The 23,056-nt window shown below is 45.8% G+C and overlaps 1 protein-coding gene across 1 annotated transcript in view; it reads left to right on the top strand.

Annotated features, from left to right (window-relative positions):
• The window catches only part of LOC139386673 (potassium voltage-gated channel subfamily A regulatory beta subunit 1b), a 78,652-nt gene that overhangs the window by 52,640 nt on the left and 2,956 nt on the right, over nucleotides 1-23,056 (top strand). The window contains exons 7-13 of the mRNA XM_071132462.1: nucleotides 3,249-3,292; nucleotides 9,951-10,037; nucleotides 18,732-18,817; nucleotides 19,147-19,267; nucleotides 19,565-19,659; nucleotides 19,763-19,883; nucleotides 21,520-21,608. Coding sequence (XP_070988563.1) covers nucleotides 3,249-3,292; nucleotides 9,951-10,037; nucleotides 18,732-18,817; nucleotides 19,147-19,267; nucleotides 19,565-19,659; nucleotides 19,763-19,883; nucleotides 21,520-21,608 — 643 coding nt within the window. The remainder of the gene's footprint in view (nucleotides 1-3,248; nucleotides 3,293-9,950; nucleotides 10,038-18,731; nucleotides 18,818-19,146; nucleotides 19,268-19,564; nucleotides 19,660-19,762; nucleotides 19,884-21,519; nucleotides 21,609-23,056) is intronic.

Below are 23,056 nucleotides of genomic sequence, written 5' to 3'. Positions count from 1 at the left end.
AAAGAGATGGGTAGATGATGGACAGGGGGAAGATGGTTATGGGGAAAGAGATGGGTAGATGATGGACAGGGGGAAGATGGTTATGGGGAAAGAGATGGGTAGATGATGGACAGGGGGAAGATGGTTATGGGGAAAGGGATGGGTAGATGATGGACGGGGGGAAGATGGTTATGGGGAAAGAGATGGGTAGATGATGGACAGGAGGAAGATGGTTATGGGGAAAGGGATGGGTAGATGATGGACAGGGGGAAGATGGTTATGGGGAAAGGGATGGGTAGATGATGGACAGGGGGAAGATGGTTATGGGGAAAGGGATGGGTAGATGATGGACAGGGGGAAGATGGTTATGGGGAAAGAGATGGGTAGATGATGGACAGGGGGAAGATGGTTATGGGGAAAGAGATGGGTAGATGATGGACAGGGGGAAGATGGTTATGGGGAAAGAGATGGGTAGATGATGGACAGGGGGAAGATGGTTATGGGGAAAGAGATGGGTAGATGATGGACAGGAGGAAGATGGTTATGGGGAAAGAGATGGGTAGATGATGGACAGGGGGAAGATGGTTATGGGGAAAGAGATGGGTAGATGATGGACAGGGGGAAGATGGTTATGGGGAAAGGGATGGGTAGATGATGGACAGGGGGAAGATGGTTATGGGGAAAGGGATGGGTAGATGATGGACGGGGGGAAGATGGTTATGGGGAAAGGGATGGGTAGATGATGGACAGGGGGAAGATGGTTATGGGGAAAGAGAGGTAGATGATGGACAGGGGGAAGATGGTTATGGGGAAAGAGATGGGTAGATGATGGACAGGGGGAAGATGGTTATGGGGAAAGAGATGGGTAGATGATGGACAGGGGGAAGATGGTTATGGGGAAAGAGATGGGTAGATGATGGACGGGGGGAAGATGGTTATGGGGAAAGGGATGGGTAGATGATGGACAGGGGGAAGATGGTTATGGGGAAAGGGATGGGTAGATGATGGACAGGGGGAAGATGGTTATGATGAAAGAGATGGGTAGATGATGGACAGGGGGAAGATGGTTATGGGGAAAGAGATGGGTAGATGATGGACAGGAGGAAGATGGTTATGGGGAAAGAGATGGGTAGATGATGGACAGGGGGAAGATGGTTATGGGGAAAGAGATGGGTAGATGATGGACAGGGGGAAGATGGTTATGGGGAAAGAGATGGGTAGATGATGGACAGGGGGAAGATGGTTATGGGGAAAGAGATGGGTAGATGATGGACGGGGGGAAGATGGTTATGGGGAAAGAGATGGGTAGATGATGGACAGGGGGAAGATGGTTATGGGGAAAGAGATGGGTAGATGATGGACAGGGGGAAGATGGTTATGGGGAAAGAGATGGGTAGATGATGGACAGGGGGAAGATGGTTATGGGGAAAGAGATGGGTAGATGATGGACAGGGGGAAGATGGTTATGGGGAAAGAGATGGGTCGATGATGGACAGGGGGAAGATGGCTATGGGGAAAGAGATGGGTAGATGATGGACAGGGGGAAGATGGTTATGGGGAAAGAGATGGGTAGATGATGGACAGGAGGAAGATGGTTATGGGGAAAGAGATGGGTAGATGATGGACGGGGGGAAGATGGTTATGGGGAAAGAGATGGGTAGATGATGGACAGGAGGAAGATGGTTATGGGGAAAGAGATGGGTAGATGTTGGACAGGGGGAAGATGGTTATGGGGAAAGAGATGGGTAGATGATGGACAGGAGGAAGATGGTTATGGGGAAAGAGATGGGTAGATGATGGACAGGGGGAAGATGGTTATGGGGAAAGGGATGGGTAGATGATGGACAGGGGGAAGATGGTTATGGGGAAAGAGATGGTTAGATGATGGACGAGGAAGATGGTTATGGGGAAAGAGATGGGTAGATGATGGACGAGGAAGATGGTTATGGGGAAAGAGATGGGTAGATGATGGACAGGAGGAAGATGGTTATGGGGAAAGAGATGGGTAGATGATGGACGAGGAAGATGGTTATGGGGAAAGAGATGGGTAGATGATGGACAGGGGGAAGATGGTTATGGGGAAAGGGATGGGTAGATGATGGACAGGGGGAAGATGGTTATGGGGAAAGGGATGGGTAGATGATGGACAGGGGGAAGATGGTTATGGGGAAAGAGATGGGTAGATGATGGACAGGGGGAAGATGGTTATGGGGAAAGAGATGGGTAGATGATGGACAGGGGGAAGATGGTTATGGGGAAAGAGATGGGTAGATGATGGACAGGGGGAAGATGGTTATGGGGAAAGAGATGGTAGATGATGGACAGGGGGAAGATGGTTATGGGGAAAGGGATGGGTAGATGATGGACAGGGGGAAGATGGTTATGGGGAAAGAGATGGGTAGATGATGGACAGGGGGAAGATGGTTATGGGGAAAGAGATGGTAGATGATGGACAGGGGGAAGATGGTTATGGGGAAAGGGATGGGTAGATGATGGACGGGGGGAAGATGGTTATGGGGAAAGAGATGGGTAGATGATGGACAGGGGTAAGATGGTTATGGGGAAAGAGATGGGTAGATGATGGACAAGAGGAAGATGGTTATGGGGAAAGAGATGGGTAGATGATGTGATACCGGCACTGACAGTTTGTCATTGAATCAGACATCCACAATAGATTACAGGGCATTGTATTTGCAACACTGACAGACAGAAGCAAAAATGTGTTTTGTCATTGCTGATGCTTCCCAGAGCAAATTGAACAGATGTACTGTAGGATCTTAATTTGATCACCCTGTTGCAGGAGAACTTGTGCATTTGAGTTTTAAAAAAGCTTCTAGTTAGTAATTTACACTTTCACATGTCATACTTAATATATCAACCGCAAATAAAAATCCATTCATTATAATCCACATGACCGGTTTCTGCAGGATTATTTTCCTGGATTTGTGTCTCTTGTCTTTTCAGCTATTTGTAGGCATCTTGTTGGCTGGTGGGACCAGTTCATTGATCTAATCAGTTTCTCCTTGTGTGTATACTTTTCTGTGTGTTTATCACAGGAGGCTGGTGGCACATTCATTGGGGAGATCATGCTCGTGGTAATAGCTGGAGCGGAATAGGTGGAATGGTATTAAATACATCAAACACATGGTTTCCATGGTTTCCAGGTGTTTGATGCCATTCCATTTGCTCTGTTCTGGACATTATTATTGTCCGTCCTCCCCTCAGCAGCCTCCAATGATCTGTATATTCACTTCTATGTTATTTTCCAGAGCCGAAACCGAGAGAGGACTCAACAGGAAGCACATCATTGAAGGTAAACTGTCTGATTTCCTCTCCTCCTCTTCCAACTGTCTCGTCCTTCACATAACTCCATGCCCCAGTTCACCTCTATATCCCCCCCCCCTTTTCATCTGTCTTCCTCCTGTTCTCCCCCCTCTCTTTCTACCACAGTTCCCTTGTGATTCATTTTCTCCAGTGCGCTCCGTTGATCTTGACCTCTTTTGAAGTACCTGTATGTCGCTCAGGGTCGGATGTCTCTGGGAGATTGAGTTGGTTCATTTGTAAAGCCTTTGTTTGTTTTTGTTTGTTTGTTTGTGGAAGCAGTCTCTAATATGATAGACCATGGACATTAGCACTCAAGGTCAAATCAAAGTTTCTATGTCACCTGCGCCGAATACAACAGGTGAGATGTTTACTTACAAGCCCTAACCAACAGTGACATTTTTAAGTACAAACTAGGTATTAGGTGAACAACAGATAAGTAAAGAAATACAAATAAATAAAAAAAACTGCAGCTCACGGCTGTGCTTCCTTTGTAGTCTGTAATCGTTTGCAGGCTCTGCCATATAAGACGAGCGTTGGAGCCGGTGTAGTACGATTCAATCTTAGTCCTGTATTGGCACTTTGCCTGTTTGATGGTTCGTCTGTGGGCATAGCAGGATTTCTTATAAGCTTCCGGGTTAGAGTCCCACTCCTTGAAAGTGGCAGCTCTACCCTTTAGCTCAGTGCAAATGTTTCCTGTAATCCATGGCTTCTGGTTGGGTTATGTACGAACAGTCACTGTGGGGACGACGTCATCGATGCGCTTATTGATAAAGCCAGTGACTGATATGGTGTACTCCTTCCTCAATGTCATCAGAAGAATCCTGGAACATATTCCAGTCTGTGATAGCAAAACAGTCCTGTAGTTTAGCATCTGCTTCATCTGCCCACTTTTTTTATAGACAGTCTCTGGTGCTTCCTGCTTTAATTTTTTCTTGTAAGCAGGAATCAGGAGAATATAATTATGGTCAGATTTGCTAAATGGAGGGCGAGGGAGAGCTTTGTACGCGTCTCTGTGTGTGGAGTTAAGGTGATCTATAATTTCTTTCCCTCTGGTTGCACATTTAACATGTTGATAGAAATGAGGTAAAACTGATTTAAGTTTCCCTGCATTAAAGTCCCCGGCCACTAGGAGCACCGCCTCTGGGTGTGGCGGTTTCCCTTTTGCTTATTTCCTTATACAGCTGACTCAGTGCGGTCTTAGTGCCAGAGTCCTTCTGTGGTGGTAAATAAACAGCCACAAAAAAAATATATGAAAACTCTCTTGGCAAATAGTGTGGTCTACAGCTTATCATGAGATACTCTACTTCAGGCGAGCAAAATCTGGAAGTCCCTTTGGACCCCTGTATCCATACCTTTGTGTCATGTTCTCTCCTCTCCTCTCCTCTCCTCTCCTCTCCTCTCCTCTCCTCTCCTCTCCTCTCCTCTCCTTTCCTTTGGTCTCCTCTCCTCTCCTCTCCTCTCCTCTGTCTTATCCTCTCCTCTCCTGTCCTCTCCTTACCTCTAGTATTTACCCTCTCAGTTCCTCCAGTCTCCTATTTTAGTATTTTTCTGGGATTAAACAAACTCACCCTGACACCCAGACACTGTGTTTATACACACACTACCCCAATTCAATTCCCTGATCCTGCACAACAGCGTCCTGTCCACGGCACAGTGCCTGCACCTCTCCTGCAGTGACTCAGCACTCTCATATAGTATTAACATTCATGTCAGCTTCTAACTTTCCCCCCAAGGAAGAACAGAATAATATGTTTACTAAGAGAGGGGGAGGGAGAGAGAGAGGGAGAGAGGGAGAGAGGGAGAGAGGGATGGAGGGAGAGAGGGAGAGAGGGATGGAGGGATGGAGGGATGGAGGGATGGAGGGAGGGAGGGAGGGAGGGAGGGAGGGAGGGAGGGAGGGAGGGAGGGAGGGACGGAGGGACGGACGGACAGACGGACAGACGGACAGACGGACAGACGGACAGACGGACAGACGGACAGACAGACAGACAGACAGACAGACAGACAGACAGACAGACAGACAGACAGACAGACAGACAGACAGACAGACAGACAGACAGACAGACAGACAAGGGCATTTTAGAACGGCATTGGTTGATGTGGTTGTTTGTTGGTGGTTTTACTGTATGTATTGATTGATTGCAGAGGACTGAATCCTAATTTTAAAAAGTAATTTTACATTTTTGTTTACTAATTGATGGAGTTCTTGACAAGAGTAGAGTGATTGACAGGCTCTGAGAGTGAGACAGTATTGTTGTCAAGTTTTTAAACAGGACATACTTGTTTTCCTCCTTTATCCACCAATAGGATGCTTGTTATTTATTCTCCTTCTATCCCCTCTCCAACCACCCACTTCCTCGCCTGATCAGTGAGACGGAGAAAAGTGCAAGTCATGTGTGTGTGTGTGTGTGTGTGTGTGTGTGTGTCACTTCAGAGCCTTAAATGTGGCTAATCGCTGAGACAAAGGAGACAGAGAAATGTGCAAATCATTGCAACGCAGAGCAGAGCTGGCTCAGATTAGGTGTGTGTGTGTGTGTGTGTGTGTGTGTCTGTGTGTGTGTGTGTGTGTGTGTGTGTGTGTGTGTGTGTGTGTGTGTGTGTGTGTGTGTGTGTGTGTGTGTGTGTGTGTGTGTGTGTGTGTGTGTGTGTGTGTGTGTGTGTGTGTGTGTGTGTGTGTGTGTGTGTGTGTGTGTATAATAATAGGTGTTCTTGGTATTACCAGGCTAGAGATGACAGGACAGGGATTAAGATGTGTGGATGGTGACAGGGGAGAGAACGACTCCCTGGGATTAACTCTGAAGACTTTAACTAATCTCACACACACTTAGGTATACACACACACACACACATATATACACATAATTACACTCTTACGAACCCACAGATGTACACACTTAGGGACACCTTTACCTCCTCCCTTTGTCTTTCCTGTCTTCCATCCTCTCCTCTCAATCCTTGCATCTCGTTCTCCACTTCCTCTCCTCCTCTCTATCCTTTCATCTCGTTCTCCTCTTCCTCTCCTCCTCTCCATCCTCTCATCTCGTTCTCCTCTTCCTCTCCTCCTCTCCATCCTTTCATCTCGTTCTCCTCTTCCTCTCCTCTTCTCCATCCTTTCATCTCGTTCTCCTCTTCCTCTCCATCCTTTCATCTCGTTCTCCTCTCTTCCTCTTACTCTGTCAGTGTTTATGAATGGAGCTGAGCTGACATACTGTTTCACAATACCTCATTCATATCTCCCCCTCATCCCTCTACCCCCTCATCCCTCTACCCCCTCATCCCTTTCTCCTCTCAGTATTCAAACAGAAAAACTTTAAAAGGACAATCTTCAGTTGCTACATACATTTTGGTTTTATAAAGTAATGATACTGATTCTTGAAGATATAACTTATAAATGCCTCGTGAGCTTGGTTTAACTGTCGTACCTCAAGCTTGTTTAAATACAATGTTTGTAAATAAAGTCAATGTAAACAAACACTATATAGCCTCAAAACATTTTTATATCATGGATGGTCATTGAATCCATAGCTTTGTTTATGAATTTGAGAGTGGTTACGTTTCTTCAGCCCCATCCCTCAGAGACGTTTTGTTATTGTTTCAACTGCTGATTGACGCTTTTATCTGACTGGATGATAGAGACAGAGAGGGAAAGGTCTCTCACTTCTCTCACTTTATCTGACTGGATGATAGAGACAGAGGGGGAAAGGTCTCTCACTTCTCTCACTTTATCTGACTGGATGATAGCGACAGAGAGGGAAAGGTCTCTGACTTCTCTCACTTTATCTGACTGGATGATAGCGACAGAGAGGGAAAGGTCTCTCACTTTATCTGACTGGATGATAGCGACAGAGAGGGAAAGGTCTCTCACTTCTCTCAGTTTATCTGACTGGATGATAGCGACAGAGGGGGAAAGGTCTCTCAGTTTATCTGACTGGATGATAGCGACAGAGAGGGAAAGGTCTCTCACTTCTCTCAGTTTATCTGACTGGATGATAGCGACAGAGGGGGAAAGGTCTCTCAGTTTATCTGACTGGATGATAGCGACAGAGAGGGAAAGGTCTCTCAGTTTATCTGACTGGATGATAGCGACAGAGAGGGAAAGGTCTCTCACTTCTCTCAGTTTATCTGACTGGATGATAGCGACAGAGGGGGAAAGGTCTCTCAGTTTATCTGACTGGATGATAGCGACAGAGAGGGAAAGGTCTCTCAGTTTATCTGACTGGATGATAGCGACAGAGAGGGAAAGGTCTCTCACTTCTCTCAGTTTATCTGACTGGATGATAGCGACAGAGAGGGAAAGGTCTCTCACTTCTCTCACTTTATCTGACTGGATGATAGAGACAGAGGGGGAAAGGTCTCTCACTTCTCTCACTTTATCTGACTGGATGATAGCGACAGAGGGGGAAAGGTCTCTCACTTCTCTCACTTTATCTGACTGGATGATAGAGACAGAGGGGGAAAGGTCTCTCACTTCTCTCACTTTATCTGACTGGATGATAGAGACAGAGGGGGAAAGGTCTCTCAGTTTATCTGACTGGATGATAGCGACAGAGAGGGAAAGGTCTCTCAGTTTATCTGACTGGATGATAGCGACAGAGAGGGAAAGGTCTCTCACTTCTCTCAGTTTATCTGACTGGATGATAGCGACAGAGGGGGAAAGGTCTCTCACTTCTCTCAGTTTATCTGACTGGATGATAGAGACAGAGTGGGAAAGGTCTCTCACTTCTCTCACTTTATCTGAGGCTTGTGGTTTTCTGTAACCGCAGGTTTCTAACATGTGTCCACTTCTTTCTTTCTCTCTCCCCACCACACTCCCCCTCTCTCTCTCCCCACCACTCTCCCCCTCTCTCTCCCCACCACACTCCCCCTCTCTCTCTCCCCACCACACTCCCCCTCTCTCTCTCCCCACCTCACTCCCCCACTCTCTCTCCCCACCTCACTCCCTCTCTCTCTCTCCCCACCACACCCCCCCCTCTCTCCCCACCACACTCCCCCCCTCTCTCTCTCTCTCTCCCCACCACACCCCCCCTCTCTCTCCCCACCACACTCCCCCTCTCTCTCCCCACCACACTCCCCCTCTCTCTCTCCCCACCACACTCCCCCACTCTCTCTCCCCACCACACTCCCCCACTCTCTCTCCCCACCACACTCCCCCTCTCTCTCTCCCCCTCTCTCTCTCCCCACCACACTCCCCCCCTCTCTCCCCACCACACTCCCCCTCTCTCTCTCCCCACCACACTCCCCCTCTCTCTCTCCCCACCACACTCCCCCTCTCTCTGTCCCCACCACACTCCCCCTCTCTCTCTCCCCACCACACTCCCCCTCTCTCTCTCCCCACCACACTCCCCCTCTCTCTCTCCCCACCACACTCCCCCACTCTCTCTCCCCAACACACTCCCCCACTCTCTCTCCCCACCACACTCCCCCCCTCTCTTTCCCCACCACACTCCCCCTCTCTCTCTCCCCACCACACTCCCCCTCTCTCTCTCCCCACCACACTCCCCCACTCTCTCTCCCCACCACACTCCCCCACTCTCTCTCCCCACCACACTCCCCCACTCTCTCTCCCCAACACACTCCCCCACTCTCTCTCCCCACCACACTCCCCCTCTCTCTCTCCCCACCACACTCCCCCTCTCTCTCTCCCCACCACACTCCCCCACTCTCTCTCCCCAACACACTCCCCCACTCTCTCTCCCCACCACACTCCCCCACTCTCTCTCCCCACCACACTCCCCCTCTCTCTCCCCACCACACTCCCCCTCTCTCTCTTTCCACCACACTCCCCCTCTCTCTCTCTCTCCCCACCACACTCCACCTCTATCTCTCCCCCCTCTCCCCACCACACTCCCCCTCTCTCTCTCCTCCCACCACACTCCCCCTCTCTCTCTCCCCACCACACTCCCCCTCTCTCACCCCACCACACTCCCCCTCTCTCTCTCCCCACCACACTCCCCCTCTCTCTCTTTCCACCACACTCCCCCTCTCTCTCTTTCCACCCCCCTCCTCCCTCTCCCTCTTTCCACCCACCCTCCTCCCTCTCCCTCTCCCTATCCCCACCACACTCCCCCACTCTCTCTCCCCACCACACTCCCCCACTCTCTCTCCCCAACACACTCCCCCACTCTCTCTCCCCACCACACTCCCCCTCTCTCTCTCCCCACCACACTCCCCCTCTCTCTCCTCCCACCACACTCCCCCACTCTCTCTCCCCACCACACTCCCCCTCTCTCTCCCCACCACACTCCCCCTCTCTCTCTTTCCACCACACTCCCCCCCTCTCTCTCCCCACCACACTCCACCTCTATCTCTCACCCCCTCTCCCCACCACACTCCCCCTCTCTCTCTCCTCCCACCACACTCCCCCTCTCTCTCTCCCCACCACACTCCCCCTCTCTCACCCCACCACACTCCCCCTCTCTCTCTCCCCACCACACTCTCCCTCTCTCTCTTTCCACCACACTCCCCCTCTCTCTCTTTCCACCCCCCTCCTCCCTCTCCCGCTTTCCACCCACCTCCCTCCCTCTCCCTCTTTCCACCCACCCTCCTCCCTCTCCCTCCTTCCACCCACCCTCCTCCCTCTCCCTCCTTCCACCCACCCTCCCTCTCTTTCCACCCACCCCCCTCCCTCTCCCTCTCTCTGTCCCCAGGTCTGAGGAGCTCCCTACAGAGGATGCAGCTGGAGTACGTGGATGTTGTGTTTGCAAACCGGCCCGACTGCAACACTCCCATGGAGGGTGAGTGACCTGGCAGAGATGGAGTGGGGTCTGAGACTGGCAGAGATGGAGTGGGGTCTGAGACTGGCAGGGATGGAGTGGGGGCTGAGACTGGCAGGGATGGAGTGGGGGCTGAGACTGGCAGGGATGGAGTGGAGTCTGAGACTGACAGGGATGGAGTAGGGGCTGAGACTGGCAGGGATGGAGTGGGGTCTGAGACTGGCAGGGATAGAGTGTGGTCTGAGACTGGCAGGGATGGAGTGGGGGCTGAGACTGGCAGAGATGGAGTGGGGGCTGAGACTGGCAGGGATGGGAGTGGGGGCTGAGACTGGCAGGGATGGAGTGGGGGCTTAGACTGGCAGGGATGGAGTGATGGATGGTAATTGTGGTTGGTTTACTTTGGCACTCATTTTGTTTTGCTTGCACACACAGACATTCACATGCACAAGCAAACAAACACAGGCATGTACACACACTCCATGTCTGTCTGTCCGAGTGGATCACACAGTTAACTAGCTAGGGATTCCACATTGACTACATCTCTCTATAACCCCCTTCTCTTTCTTGGAGTGAACCTACTGTTCTGTCTATGCTCTGATCCTTCTCTCTCCCTCCGCCCCAAACAAGCCACCAGGGGGCCAGACCAATCTGTCATACTTACAGTACACAGCATGAGCCTGTCACCCAGAGTTGCTGATGATTGTGAGACGGGCCCTACGGCAGAAATGTTCTAAAAAAGATTGCTAGACTGTATTTGCCCTACAGCCAACACCAGACAATGCTGTCTCATCAGCTGTACCCACACCATACCAGATACAATACTCATAGATTGGCTGATTGAGAGACAGACATGGAAGGATAGGTGAGCAGGGCGGTGAGAGGACAGACGGAAAGACAGACAGACGCCCACACATATTTTCTCTCGCACACACCCCCAGCTGTGATACCATAGGCCATATTATCACTGCCTTTCAATACTAACACAGTGACTGAATCACTAGATTATCACTGCCTTTCAATACTAACACAATGACTGAATCACTAGATTATCACTGCCTTCCAGAACTAACACATTGACTGAATCACTAGATTATCACTGCCTTTCAATACTAACACAGTGACTGAATCACTAGATTATCACTGCCTTTCAATACTAACACAGTGACTGAATCACTAGATTATCACTGCCTTCCAGAACTAACACATTGACTGAATCACTAGATTATCACTGCCTTCCAGAACTAACACAGTGACTGAATCACTAGATTATCACTGCCTTTCAATACTAACACAGTGACTGAATCACTAGATTATCACTGCCTTTCAATACTAACACAGTGACTGAATCACTAGATTATCACTGCCTTTCAATACTAACACAGTGACTGAATCACTAGATTATCACTGCCTTTCAATACTAACACAGTGACTGAATCACTAGATTATCACTGCCTTTCAATACTAACACAGTGACTGAATCACTAGATTATCACTGCCTTTCAATACTAACACAGTGACTGAATCACTAGATTATCACTGCCTTTCAATACTAACACAGTGACTGAATCACTAGATTATCACTGCCTTCCAGAACTAACACAGTGACTGAATCACTAGATTATCACTGCCTTCCAGAACTAACACAGTGACTGAATCACTAGATTATCACTGCCTTCCAGAACTAACACAGTGACTGAATCACTAGATTATCACTGCCTTTCAATACTAACACAGTGACTGAATCACTAGATTATCACTGCCTTTCAATACTAACACAGTGACTGAATCACTAGATTATCACTGCCTTTCAATACTAACACAGTGACTGAATCACTAGATTATCACTGCCTTTCAATACTAACACAGTGACTGAATCACTAGATTATCACTGCCTTTCAATACTAACACAGTGACTGAATCACTAGATTATCACTGCCTTCCAGAACTAACACAGTGACTGAATCACTAGATTATCACTGCCTTCCAGAACTAACACAGTGACTGAATCACTAGATTATCACTGCCTTCCAGAACTAACACAGTGACTGAATCACTAGATTATCACTGCCTTCCAGAACTAACACAGTGACTGAATCACTAGATTATCACTGCCTTTCAATACTAACACAGTGACTGAATCACTACATGTATCATGGTTGTACATCATGTGATATTCATCACTACATTAAAGTAAATTGCTGTCATCAATCACCATATAGAAGGTCTGTCTCCTTAATCAGCTGTTGAAGCAAGACAAGGTGATTCCCCCATAAAATCCACAGGATTACTGTAAATCACATGAAACAGGTTAACCCACTATCTACACACTGGCCTCCCCTCCCAACACATGAAACAGGTTAACCCACTATCTACACACTGGCCTCCCCTCCCAACACATGAAACAGGTTAACATGACTCTTAATTCCTTTTAGGAGATAACACTCAGGTTTTCTGTAGATTGGTCAATATTAGTGGGGGTTCTTCTGAGCTTTAACAAGAGCTTCGTTCTATATATGGTACAGGAGGCTCGAGTTGTTGTTAGCAGCGAATAATTACATGAGATTGTGAGAGATTTCTGTGTGCCTAATGAAATCCCCATGGGTGATATTATTCAGGGGGGAATGTGCTGATTTATTTTCAGTGAATCTATTTATTTTCTAATTGTTATTGTATTTATATGTCTGTGCCAGTGTGTGTGTGTGTGCGTGCGTGCGTGCGTGCGTGCGTGCGTGCGTGCGTGCGTGCGCGCGCGCGTGTGACTACTCACGTCCCCCTGGGGGATGGCTAAGTGAGGTCATTCGTAAAAAGTATATTTTTGTTACTATCATTCTCTCCTCCTTTCTTTCACTCTTCTATTCTTCTCTTCCATATAACATATACATCTACAAATATATATACACATATATATACATATACATATATATACACATATATATACATATACATCTACATATATACACACATATATATATACATATACATCTACATATATATATACAAATATATATACATATACATCTACATATATATACACATATATATATACATATACATCTACATATATATACACATATATATACATATACATCTACATATATATACACATATATATACATATACATCTACATATATATACACATATATATACACATATACATCTACATATATATACACATATATATACACATATACATCTACATATATATACACATATATACACATATACATCTACATATATATATACACATATATATACATATACATCTACATATATATACACACATATATATACATATACATCTACATATATATACACATATATATACATATACATCTACATATATATACACATATATATATACATATACATCTACATATATATACACATATATATATACATATACATCTACATATATATACACATATATATACATATACATCTACATATATATACACATATATATACAGATACATCTACATATATATACACATATATATACATATACATCTACATATATATACACATATATATATACAGATATACAATACTTATTTTCCACCACAATTTGCAAATAAATTCATTAAAAATCCTACAATGTGATTTTCTGGAATTTTTTCTCATTTTGTCTGTCATAGTTGAAGTGTACCTATGATGAAAATTACAGGCCTCTCTCATCTTTTTAAGTGGGAGAACTTGCACAATTGGTGGCTGACTAAATACTTTTTTGCCCCACTGTACATCTACATATATACATCTACATATATATAGATATATATACATCTACAGTAGGCAGAGCGGGGTCAAAGGGCAACACACGTCATTAATACCAAACCTGCCACAAACCCCTCGGACACTGCCAATAGCATGGTCCGAGTGATACATTGCGAATGTTGAAGAACTGGACTGGACAAAGAAGTCTGCAGTGATAGATCAGACGTGGGAGAAATGTTCAGCTACTGTTGGAAGACCAATAGAAAATGCTTTGTTGTTATTTAAAAACCAGTGTGTTTCAGCATCACAGCCTTCATCATGAGGATAGCAACAGCCTCCTGCACAGTACGCTACTCCTGTAGTATGTATCACTATGGAACTGGTAGTCTAGTAAGAGATCAACTATATGTGTTTCCACGGATCTCTCTTCGTGCACCTATGAGTTTAAGACAGTATTAACACAATATTAACAGGGCCACAAATGGAAACACAAACAGATAAAGATGAAAAGACAGTCAGACAGGCTGACAGGCAGATAGGTTGACAGGCAGATAGGTTGACAGGTAGATAGGTTAACAGGTTGACAGGCAGATAGGTTAACAGGTTGACAGGCAGACAGGTTGACTCATCAAAAGAAGCATAAACAGGGTTTTTATCCATCCATCCCTCCCTCCGTCCCTCCCTCAGCAGCACAAATAAAACCATATTTTCAGTCCTCTAAACAGATCCAATGAATTCACAACACTGTGTATGGAGCCTCTGTATCTATATTCCTGTATCTGTCTGCCCTGGCTTAGTCATTCAGAGAGAGAGGTGAGGGGGAGAGAGGTTGAGATAGAAAGAAAGGTAGAGGGTGGAGTCATTCAGAGAGAGAGATGAGAGGGAGAGAGGTTGAGATAGAAAGAAGGGTAGAGGGTGGAGTCATTCAGAGAGAGAGGTGAGGGGGAGAGAGGTTGAGATAGAAAGAAAGGTAGAGGGTGGAGTCATTCAGAGAGAGAGGTGAGAGGGAAAGAGGTTGAGATAGATAGAAAGAGGTAGAAAGAAGGGTAGAGGGTGGAGTCATTCAGAGAGAGAGATGAGAGGGAGAGAGTTTGAGATAGAAAGAAAGGTAGAGGGTGGAGTCATTCAGAGAGAGAGATGAGAGGGAGAGAGGTTGAGATAGATAGAAAGAGGTAGAAAGAAGGGTAGTGGGTGGGTTCCAAGATAAAGAAAGAGAGACAAATGTGTCCACAAGTGCCTGGAGTGAGGTGTCTGTCCTTGGTTTGTCCTCCTATAAGCCACAGAAGCTGCCAGGCAGGATAGATGCCTCAGTCCCTGTCTCATCCCAGCTTTATTGTGATGGCTTACTGCAGTAGGAATCTCAAGGACAGGCCTCTCGCTCTGTTCACAAACACCTGCGTGGAAGGATAAGGCTTAAACTGTCACAGATTCCCCCGGTACTGCTGCTCATTCCCTTCTAGGCGTCACTGAACTGGATCATTACCACCAACCCCGGACTGTCTTCTCTCATTACGCACACCTGGTTCCCATTCCCCCTGATTAGTATGTGTAGATATGTGCCCTCTGTTCTCCATGGTCCTTGTTGATTATTGTTCCATGTCCATTGGTCTTGTGAGTACCTGTGCTCTGTTCTATCGCCTTGTGTGTTACCGTGTTAGTGTGTACTTGTTGCTACGGGTCTCGTCCCGTGTATTGTTGTTACGGGTTTCGTCCCGTGTATTGTTGTAACGGGTCTCGTCCCGTGTATTGTTGTTACGGGTCTCGTCCCGTGTATTGTTGTAACGGGTCTCGTCCCGTGTATTGTTTTAACGGGTCTCGTCCCGTGTATTGTTGTTGCGGGTCTCGTCCCGTGTATTGTTGTAACGGGTCTCGTCCCGTGTATTTTTTTAACGGGTCTCGTCCCGTGTATTGTTGTTACGGGTCTCGTCCCGTGTATTGTTGTTGCGGGTCTCGTCCCGTGTATTGTTGTTACGGGTCTCGTCCCGTGTATTGTTGTAATGGGTCTCGTCCCGTGTATTGTTGTTACGGGTCTCGTCCCGTGTGTTGTTGTAACGGGTCTCGTCCCGTGTATTGTTGTAACGGGTCTCGTCCCGTGTATTGTTGTAATGGGTCTCGTCCCGTGTATTGTTGTAATGGGTCTCGTCCCGTGTATTGTTGTTACGGGTCTCGTCCCGTGTATTGTTGTTGCGGGTCTCGTCCTGTGTATTTATTAGAGGTTTAGATCTTGCTCTTTGTTTGGGTTACATATATATATGTGTGTGTGTGTTTGTTTTGGAGCTTCGTCCCCGTCATGTTCATGGCGTACGCTATTTTGGGTAGTGTCATAAAAAAAACTATTTTCGTATTATTGCGCCTGTTTCCAATCATTATACAACGTGCCATAAACACAGCACAGTGTTTATCAGTGGTGTGTTAGACAGCAAACAAGCAAACAAACTCACACATACAGGCACAGGCAAACACACACACGCAAACACACACACATGCTCAAACACACAGATTCACACACAGAGACAAACAAACAAATTAAATACACACACCTCAAACCCACTCATCCTTCTGTTTTTGCTAAATACCAATATTTGTCTGCCCTCTGCCCACAGTGTACACAGCAAGCAATCCGTTAACATGAGATATACCCCAGCCAGGCCTGGGGTTGGAAAGTAATGACTTGCTGGAACTTTTGAGCCTTAGGGCAGGCCACTGAAAAGGGCACTGTTGTGAAAGAGGGCATATGAAGTGTTGTTTTGTGAGTGTACATCAGGCTACTCTGTTGCTATGGGTATAGGCATTGGTAATCTACCATTACCTTGGAAGCTCAGGTGAACCATTGGCTAAGAATTCATAGAATTTGATGACCAACACACGCCCCCAGCAATCTCTCCATCTCTTTCAGTCTTATCTTTCTGTGTTTTCCTCCCCCTCTCTCTCTTTCCCTCTCAGAACAAATGTATTGTTGTTCACGCCTGACATGTTCTCCTCTCCACCTCCCACCTGTTTCACCCACACACTCTGGCTCTCTCTGCTGTATGTAGGCTCGCAGAATGAGCTGCTCATGAAAGGGAATCACTCTTTTTTTTTATCCCACTCTGATCTAGGTTCATCTCACTTTCAACTTCATTAATCTCCCTGTTTTACATTTTATCCTTCAGCATCCTGTTGCAATTGAATTTGTTGATTAGACTACAGGTCTGTAAGGGTATCATTTTATCATCTAAACTCTCTGTGTGATTTCCTTTTCTTCAATATAGGCCTGTTGGGTTGTACTGTGTTATCGTCATGCCAATGTATTCTTGTTTTGGTTAGAGAAAGAGAGACAGATAAAAGGAGAGAGGTAGAGAAGGGCAGAGGGTGGATTAAAAGAGAAAGAAAGAGAGACAGATAAAAGGAGAGAGGTAGAGAAGGGCAGAGGGTGGATTAAAAGAGAAAGAAAGAGAGACAGATAAAAGGAGAGAGGTAGAGAAGGGCAGAGGGTGGATTAAAAGAGAAAGAAAGAGTATAAGTATAATTGCCCCTTGCGGGACATATTAAGTACATGGTATTGAATCACATGTTCCAGAGATTCCGGTCTCTCTTGGTTAGACACCTTGTATCCTTGCATTACTTACACTAGAAAGCTGATATTTATTAATGGGAGTATCTCCACATCACCATGACCCTGCAGTACCACTCTATACCCTGAGGCACAAACAGAACCGACAAAGGTCCACTACGAGAGACTTCTGCTCTCTCTCTCTCTCTCTCTCTCTCTCTCTCTCTCTCTCTCTCAGCTGACTGGGTCTTTTCAGTCTGGCACTGCGGCATTTGGCGTTTGGATTAATATTACCTCAGCAAACATTATCTCATATGAAATCTTCCCCTGCACTGGCCATGGAAGGATGGAGGATATATTCTGGGTTTCTTGGTACGAATCCTTTCACCGGTTCCCTTTTGTTTGTATAGTTTGTTTTAACTCGCCCCTTTAGCAGCAGACTTGCTTTCAAATGGCTTCTGACTCAAGCCTTTTGAGAGGTTGTTTGGCGATCATTATTCAATGAGACTGAACTGAATGGATTAATTGATGTACTCAGCTGTGGTATTGGAGCTCGGCGGCAATACAGATATGCAGATGGAATTGAAATGGTCCCTTCATTCGGAATGTCTGTGAGAAAGAAAAAAGATGACTAAAGTGGTGCAGCGATCTATGGCACTGCATCTCAGTCCTAGAGGCATCACTACAGACCCTGGTTTGATTTCAGGTTGTATCACAACCGGCCGTGATTGGGAGTCCCATAGGGCGGCGCACAATTGGTCTAGTGTCGTCCCAGTTAGGGTTTGGCCTGGGGGGGTGGGATGTCATTTTAAATAAGAATTTGTTCTTAACTGACTTTCCTAGTTAAATAAAAAAAATATATATAATAATTAAATATAAATGGGTTTGGTATTTGCGGTAGCTTCTTTGTTGTTCTAATATCCCAAACTGACATGTCAGTTTCAGTTTCACCAATGAAGGATTCTAGCTAATGAGAAGTGATCTTTCTGAGGTTGTAGAAGAAGGAGCCTGAGGCGCCCTCTAATGTCTCAGAACTACTCCTACAAGTTAGAGTATCTTCATCATATCAGGTTTCATCGGTGAGAAGGGACGTTCCACTCAAAACACAACCTTCCATGTACAGATGAATGGACCAATCATATAAGGTTGTATTTTAAGGTTGTGGAATGTATAGATGAATGGACCAATCATATAAGGTTGTATTTTAAGGTTGTGGAATGTACAGATGAATGGACCAATCATATAAGGTTGTATTTTAAGGTTGTGGAATGTACAGATGAATGGACCAATCATATAAGGTTGTATTTTAAGGTTGTGGAAGGTTTCTTTAGAACTCTCTTGACTCCCTTCTTCCAGAATGTGGGAAACAGCAACCTACACCTACACCCCCTCTGTCCCTCCCATATCCCTCCTGTATCCCTCCCGTAACCCTCCCGTAGCTAGCAGGTTTTTAATGTTTTTGTCTCTGCAGAGATTGTGAGGGCGATGACCCATTTGATCAACAATGGCATGTCCATGTACTGGGGGACATCACGATGGTCTGCCATGGAGATTATGGTAAGTAGGCAAATTCTCTCACAACTTCACAATACGTCAACTTCATATTCTCTTCAGCAGTGTGTAGACCTGCACGATGTGTCCACATAATTCACTGTAGCATGCTTGGGATATAAATGCTTTTGGAGTCTGACATTAGAGAGTAAACAGACATTATAGTGGTTGAAAAGGAGAATGAAGTCTGAAAAGTTCAGGTGCTGTCTTGGAATATCAATACCTTTGAAGATATGGAAGTTTGTTCACCTTTTCATGTTAATGTCAGACCAGAGTCAGCATTGTTCTCACCTTGGTTCTGCCCCTCTTCCCTTCTCCTCTCAATTTGTTTTCAGGAAGCGTACTCGGTTGCGCGGCAGTTTAACCTGATCCCTCCGGTGTGTGAGCAGGCTGAGTACCACTTCTTCCAGAGGGACAAGGTGGAGACACAGCTACCTGAACTCTACCATAAGATAGGCAGGTGTAATAGTAACACCATCTCACACAAACTTTTTAGATTTGTCACACTTTGGGACTGCATTCAAGTGTCCTATAAACGCCATTGAAATGCACAACCAGGATCAGAATGGTAACAGACTGTGCAGTAGTAGTTCACCCCAAAATTCAAAGTTTGTCAAAAGTGGTCTGATGTCGAGCTGAGTCAATATTCCAAACTGCAAAAGGTAAACTCTTGATACTTTTGTCCTTCAGTACCATGATAATCTGATGATTACCCTGCCTGTCATGTGACCTAACTCCCATGTGCCATTGCAGGTGTGGGTGTGGTCTCCTGGTCACCTCTAGCCTGTGGAATCATCACTGGGAAGTATGAGAATGGCATCCCAGAATGCTCCAGGGCCTCCATGAAGGTACTGCTCGTATCTGCTTGTCCCAACAACATCTGAGGGGATTTATGAATGTCAGCTTGTTCCTCAGGTGGTGTCTAAGACTGGTCTTCTTCCTCTCTTCCAGCCGTACGCCTGGTTAAAGGATAAGATAGTGAGCGAAGAAGGGAGGAAACAACAGGCCAAGCTGAAGGAGCTCACTACCATCTCTGAAAAGCTGGGCTGCACTCTGCCACAATTAGCTATCGGTAAGATATCAGTAACACAAATGCTGAAAAGACAAAGTTGATGGTTTTCACAAAGCTTAGGCTCAAATAGCGTTTTTATTTTAGCAACAAGTCCTGTTTTTTTTCCAAGAGAGAAAGTGGCTTGTTTCCACTACTTTAGTGCCTGTAATTGATTTTGGTGATATATTGTACATGTATGCCCCTGTGGCATCATTACATATGCTGGAACCTGTGTACCAAAGCCCTCACACATCACTGTAACCTTTACATGAGAGTGGGCTGGTATTCCTTAGCTCTTCGGAGATTAAATCATTGGTAGGTTTTATTCAGAAGGCCATATTGAGACGGCTCCCATTTAACTTGTGTAACTACATTGTCCAGTAGACAAATTAAAACTATCGCCTGCGTTCACTTGATTGTGCCTAAGGCCCTGCGTTCACTTGATTGTGCCTAAGGCCCTGCGTTCACTTGATTGTGCCTAAGGCCCTGCGTTCACTTGATTGTGCCTAAGGCCCTGCGTTCACTTGATTGTGCCTAAGGCCCTGCGTTCACTTGATTGTGCCTAAGGCCCTGCGTTCACTTGATTGTGCCTAAGGCCCTGCGTTCACTTGATTGTGCCTAAGGCCCTGCGTTCACTTGATTGTGCCTAAGGCCCGTAGAGAAAAAAGCTTTCCAGTTCTCTACCCCTTACTTCATTTTTTTAAATTCTATTTAACTGAACAAGTGAGTTATGATCAAATTCGTATTTACAATGATCTGTAGCAATAGGTAGGGCGGAATAGGTGGAATGATAACAAAAAACATCAAACAAATCAAATCAAACTTTATTTGTCACATGCGCCGAATACAACAAGTGTAGACCTTACCGTGAAATTCTTACTTACAAGGCCTTAACCAACAGTAAAGTTCACGAAGAGTTAAGAAAATATTTACCAAATAAACTAAAGTAAAAAATTATAAAAAGTAAGGTCTGTAGCAATACTTCTAGCACTGATATGCAGTGCCTTACCCCAGCCAAACAATGCTGGACCAATTGTGCACCGCCCAATGTGACTCCCAAACATGGCCAGTTGTGATACAGCCTGGAATCAAACCAGGGTCTGTAGCAATACCTCTAGCACTGATATGCAGTGCCTTAGACCACTGCGCCACTCGGGAGCCCAATCACACGCATGGAACGAGCTTCAAAGGGTGCTGAAATTACAGGAGCTCGTCCCTATAATTTATTTTAAAGAAGGGTTACACACTATGATGCCAAATGAAATGGTGGGGCTGTCAATGTTTTGAACCCTAGTTGCACCACACTTTCCCAAACCATCCTGCTGTTCAATGTGTAAATGTCTATTTTTTAAACTGTAGTGCTTTGTGTTTTATGTTATGAATGTGTCTGCAACTTTGTGTGCTGCTATTTTGGCCAGGTATTTTAAGAGATTGTTCATCTCAATGAGACTAACCTGGTAAAACAAAGGTACCCCAAAAAATAGACAAATAACAATGCTGGATGTGGAAGACAACCCTTTATGAGTAATGGAGGGACTACCTCCATAAGGGACTTGTCCAATAACAAACTTACATTTTCTTTTTCCATTGCAAAATGTTTTCTGTTGCATGCCCTGATGAACTCAACCCTGTTACCTCCCCTTCTCTCTCTCTGCAGCTTGGTGTCTGAGAAATGAAGGAGTGAGCTCAGTGCTGCTAGGAACATCCAACCCCATCCAGCTTGCAGAGAATCTGAGGGCCATGGAGGTAAGGAGCTTCTCTCATATAGTTTACTTTTTTCATTAAGGGAAGAAGGACTACCTTGAAGAATACATTTTAAGCTGTTTTAGGCCTAATGCAAAATCGACCCTGAGACTCTATGCCCACAGGAGGTTGGTGGCAGCTTAATTGGGGAGAATGGGCTCATGTTAATGGCTGCAGCGGAATAGGTGGAATGTTAACAAAAACATAAATCAAATCAAATCAAACTTTATTTGTCAAATGCGCCGAATACAACAAGTGTAGACCTTACCGTGAAATTCTTACTTACAAGGCCTTAACCAACAGTAAAGTTCAAGAAGAGTTAAGAAAATATTTACCAAATAAACTAAAGTAAAAAATAATAAAAAGTAACACAATAAAACAACAATAACGAGGTTATATACAGGGGTACCGGTACCGAGTCAGTGTGGAGGTTATATACAGGGGCTACCGGTACCGAGTCAGTGTGGAGGTTATATACAGGGGGTACCTTTACTGAGTCAGTGTGGAGGTTATATACAGGGGTTACCGGTACCGAGTCAATGTGGAGGTTATATACAGGGGGTACTGGTACTGAGTCAGTGTGGAGGCTATATACAGGGGTTACCGGTACCGAGTCAGTGTGGAGGTTATATACAGGGGGTACTGGTACCGAGTCAGTGTGGAGGCTATATACAGGGGGTACCGGTACCGAGTCAGTGTGGAGGTTATATACAGGGGGTACCGGTACCGAGTCAGTGTGGAGGTTATATACAGGGGGTACCGGTACCGAGTCAGTGTGCGGGGGTACATGTTAGAGGTAATTTGTACATGTAGGTAGGGGTGAAGTGACTATGCATAGATAATAAACAGTGAGTAGCAGCAGTGTACAAAACAAATGGAGGAGGGGAGGGGGTCAATGTAATAGTTCAGTGGCCATTTGATTAATTGTTCAGCAGTCTTATGGCTTGGGGGGTTAGAAGCTGTTAAGGAGCCTTTTGGTCCTAGACTTGACGCTCCGGTACCGCTTGCCGTGCGGTAGCAGAGAAAACAGTCTATGACTTGGGTGACTGGAGTCTCTGACAATTTTATGGGCTTTCCTCTGACACCGCCTATTATATAGGTCATGGATGGCAGTAAGCTTGGCCCCAGTGATATACTGGGCCGTACGCACAACCCTCTGTAGCGCCTTACGGTCAGATACAGAGTAGTTGCCATACCAGGCTGTGATGGAACTGGTCAGGATGCTCTCGATGGTGCAGCTGTAGAACCTTTTGAGGATCTGGGGACCCATGCCAAATCTTTTCAGTCTCCTGAGGGGGGAAAGGTTTTGTCGTGCCCTCTTCACAACTGTCTTGGTGTATTTGGACCATGATAGAACGTTGGTGATGTGGACACCAAGGAACTTGAAACTCTCTACCCGCTCCACTATCAGCCCCCGTTGATGTTAATGGGGGGCCTGTTTGGCCCGCCTT

Source organism: Oncorhynchus clarkii, chromosome 28, assembly GCF_045791955.1.
Source record: "Oncorhynchus clarkii lewisi isolate Uvic-CL-2024 chromosome 28, UVic_Ocla_1.0, whole genome shotgun sequence".
NCBI classification, from domain to species: Eukaryota; Metazoa; Chordata; class Actinopteri; order Salmoniformes; family Salmonidae; genus Oncorhynchus; species Oncorhynchus clarkii.
Note: the sequence above shows the minus strand (reverse complement) of the source record. Positions and strands in the feature narration are given on the sequence as shown.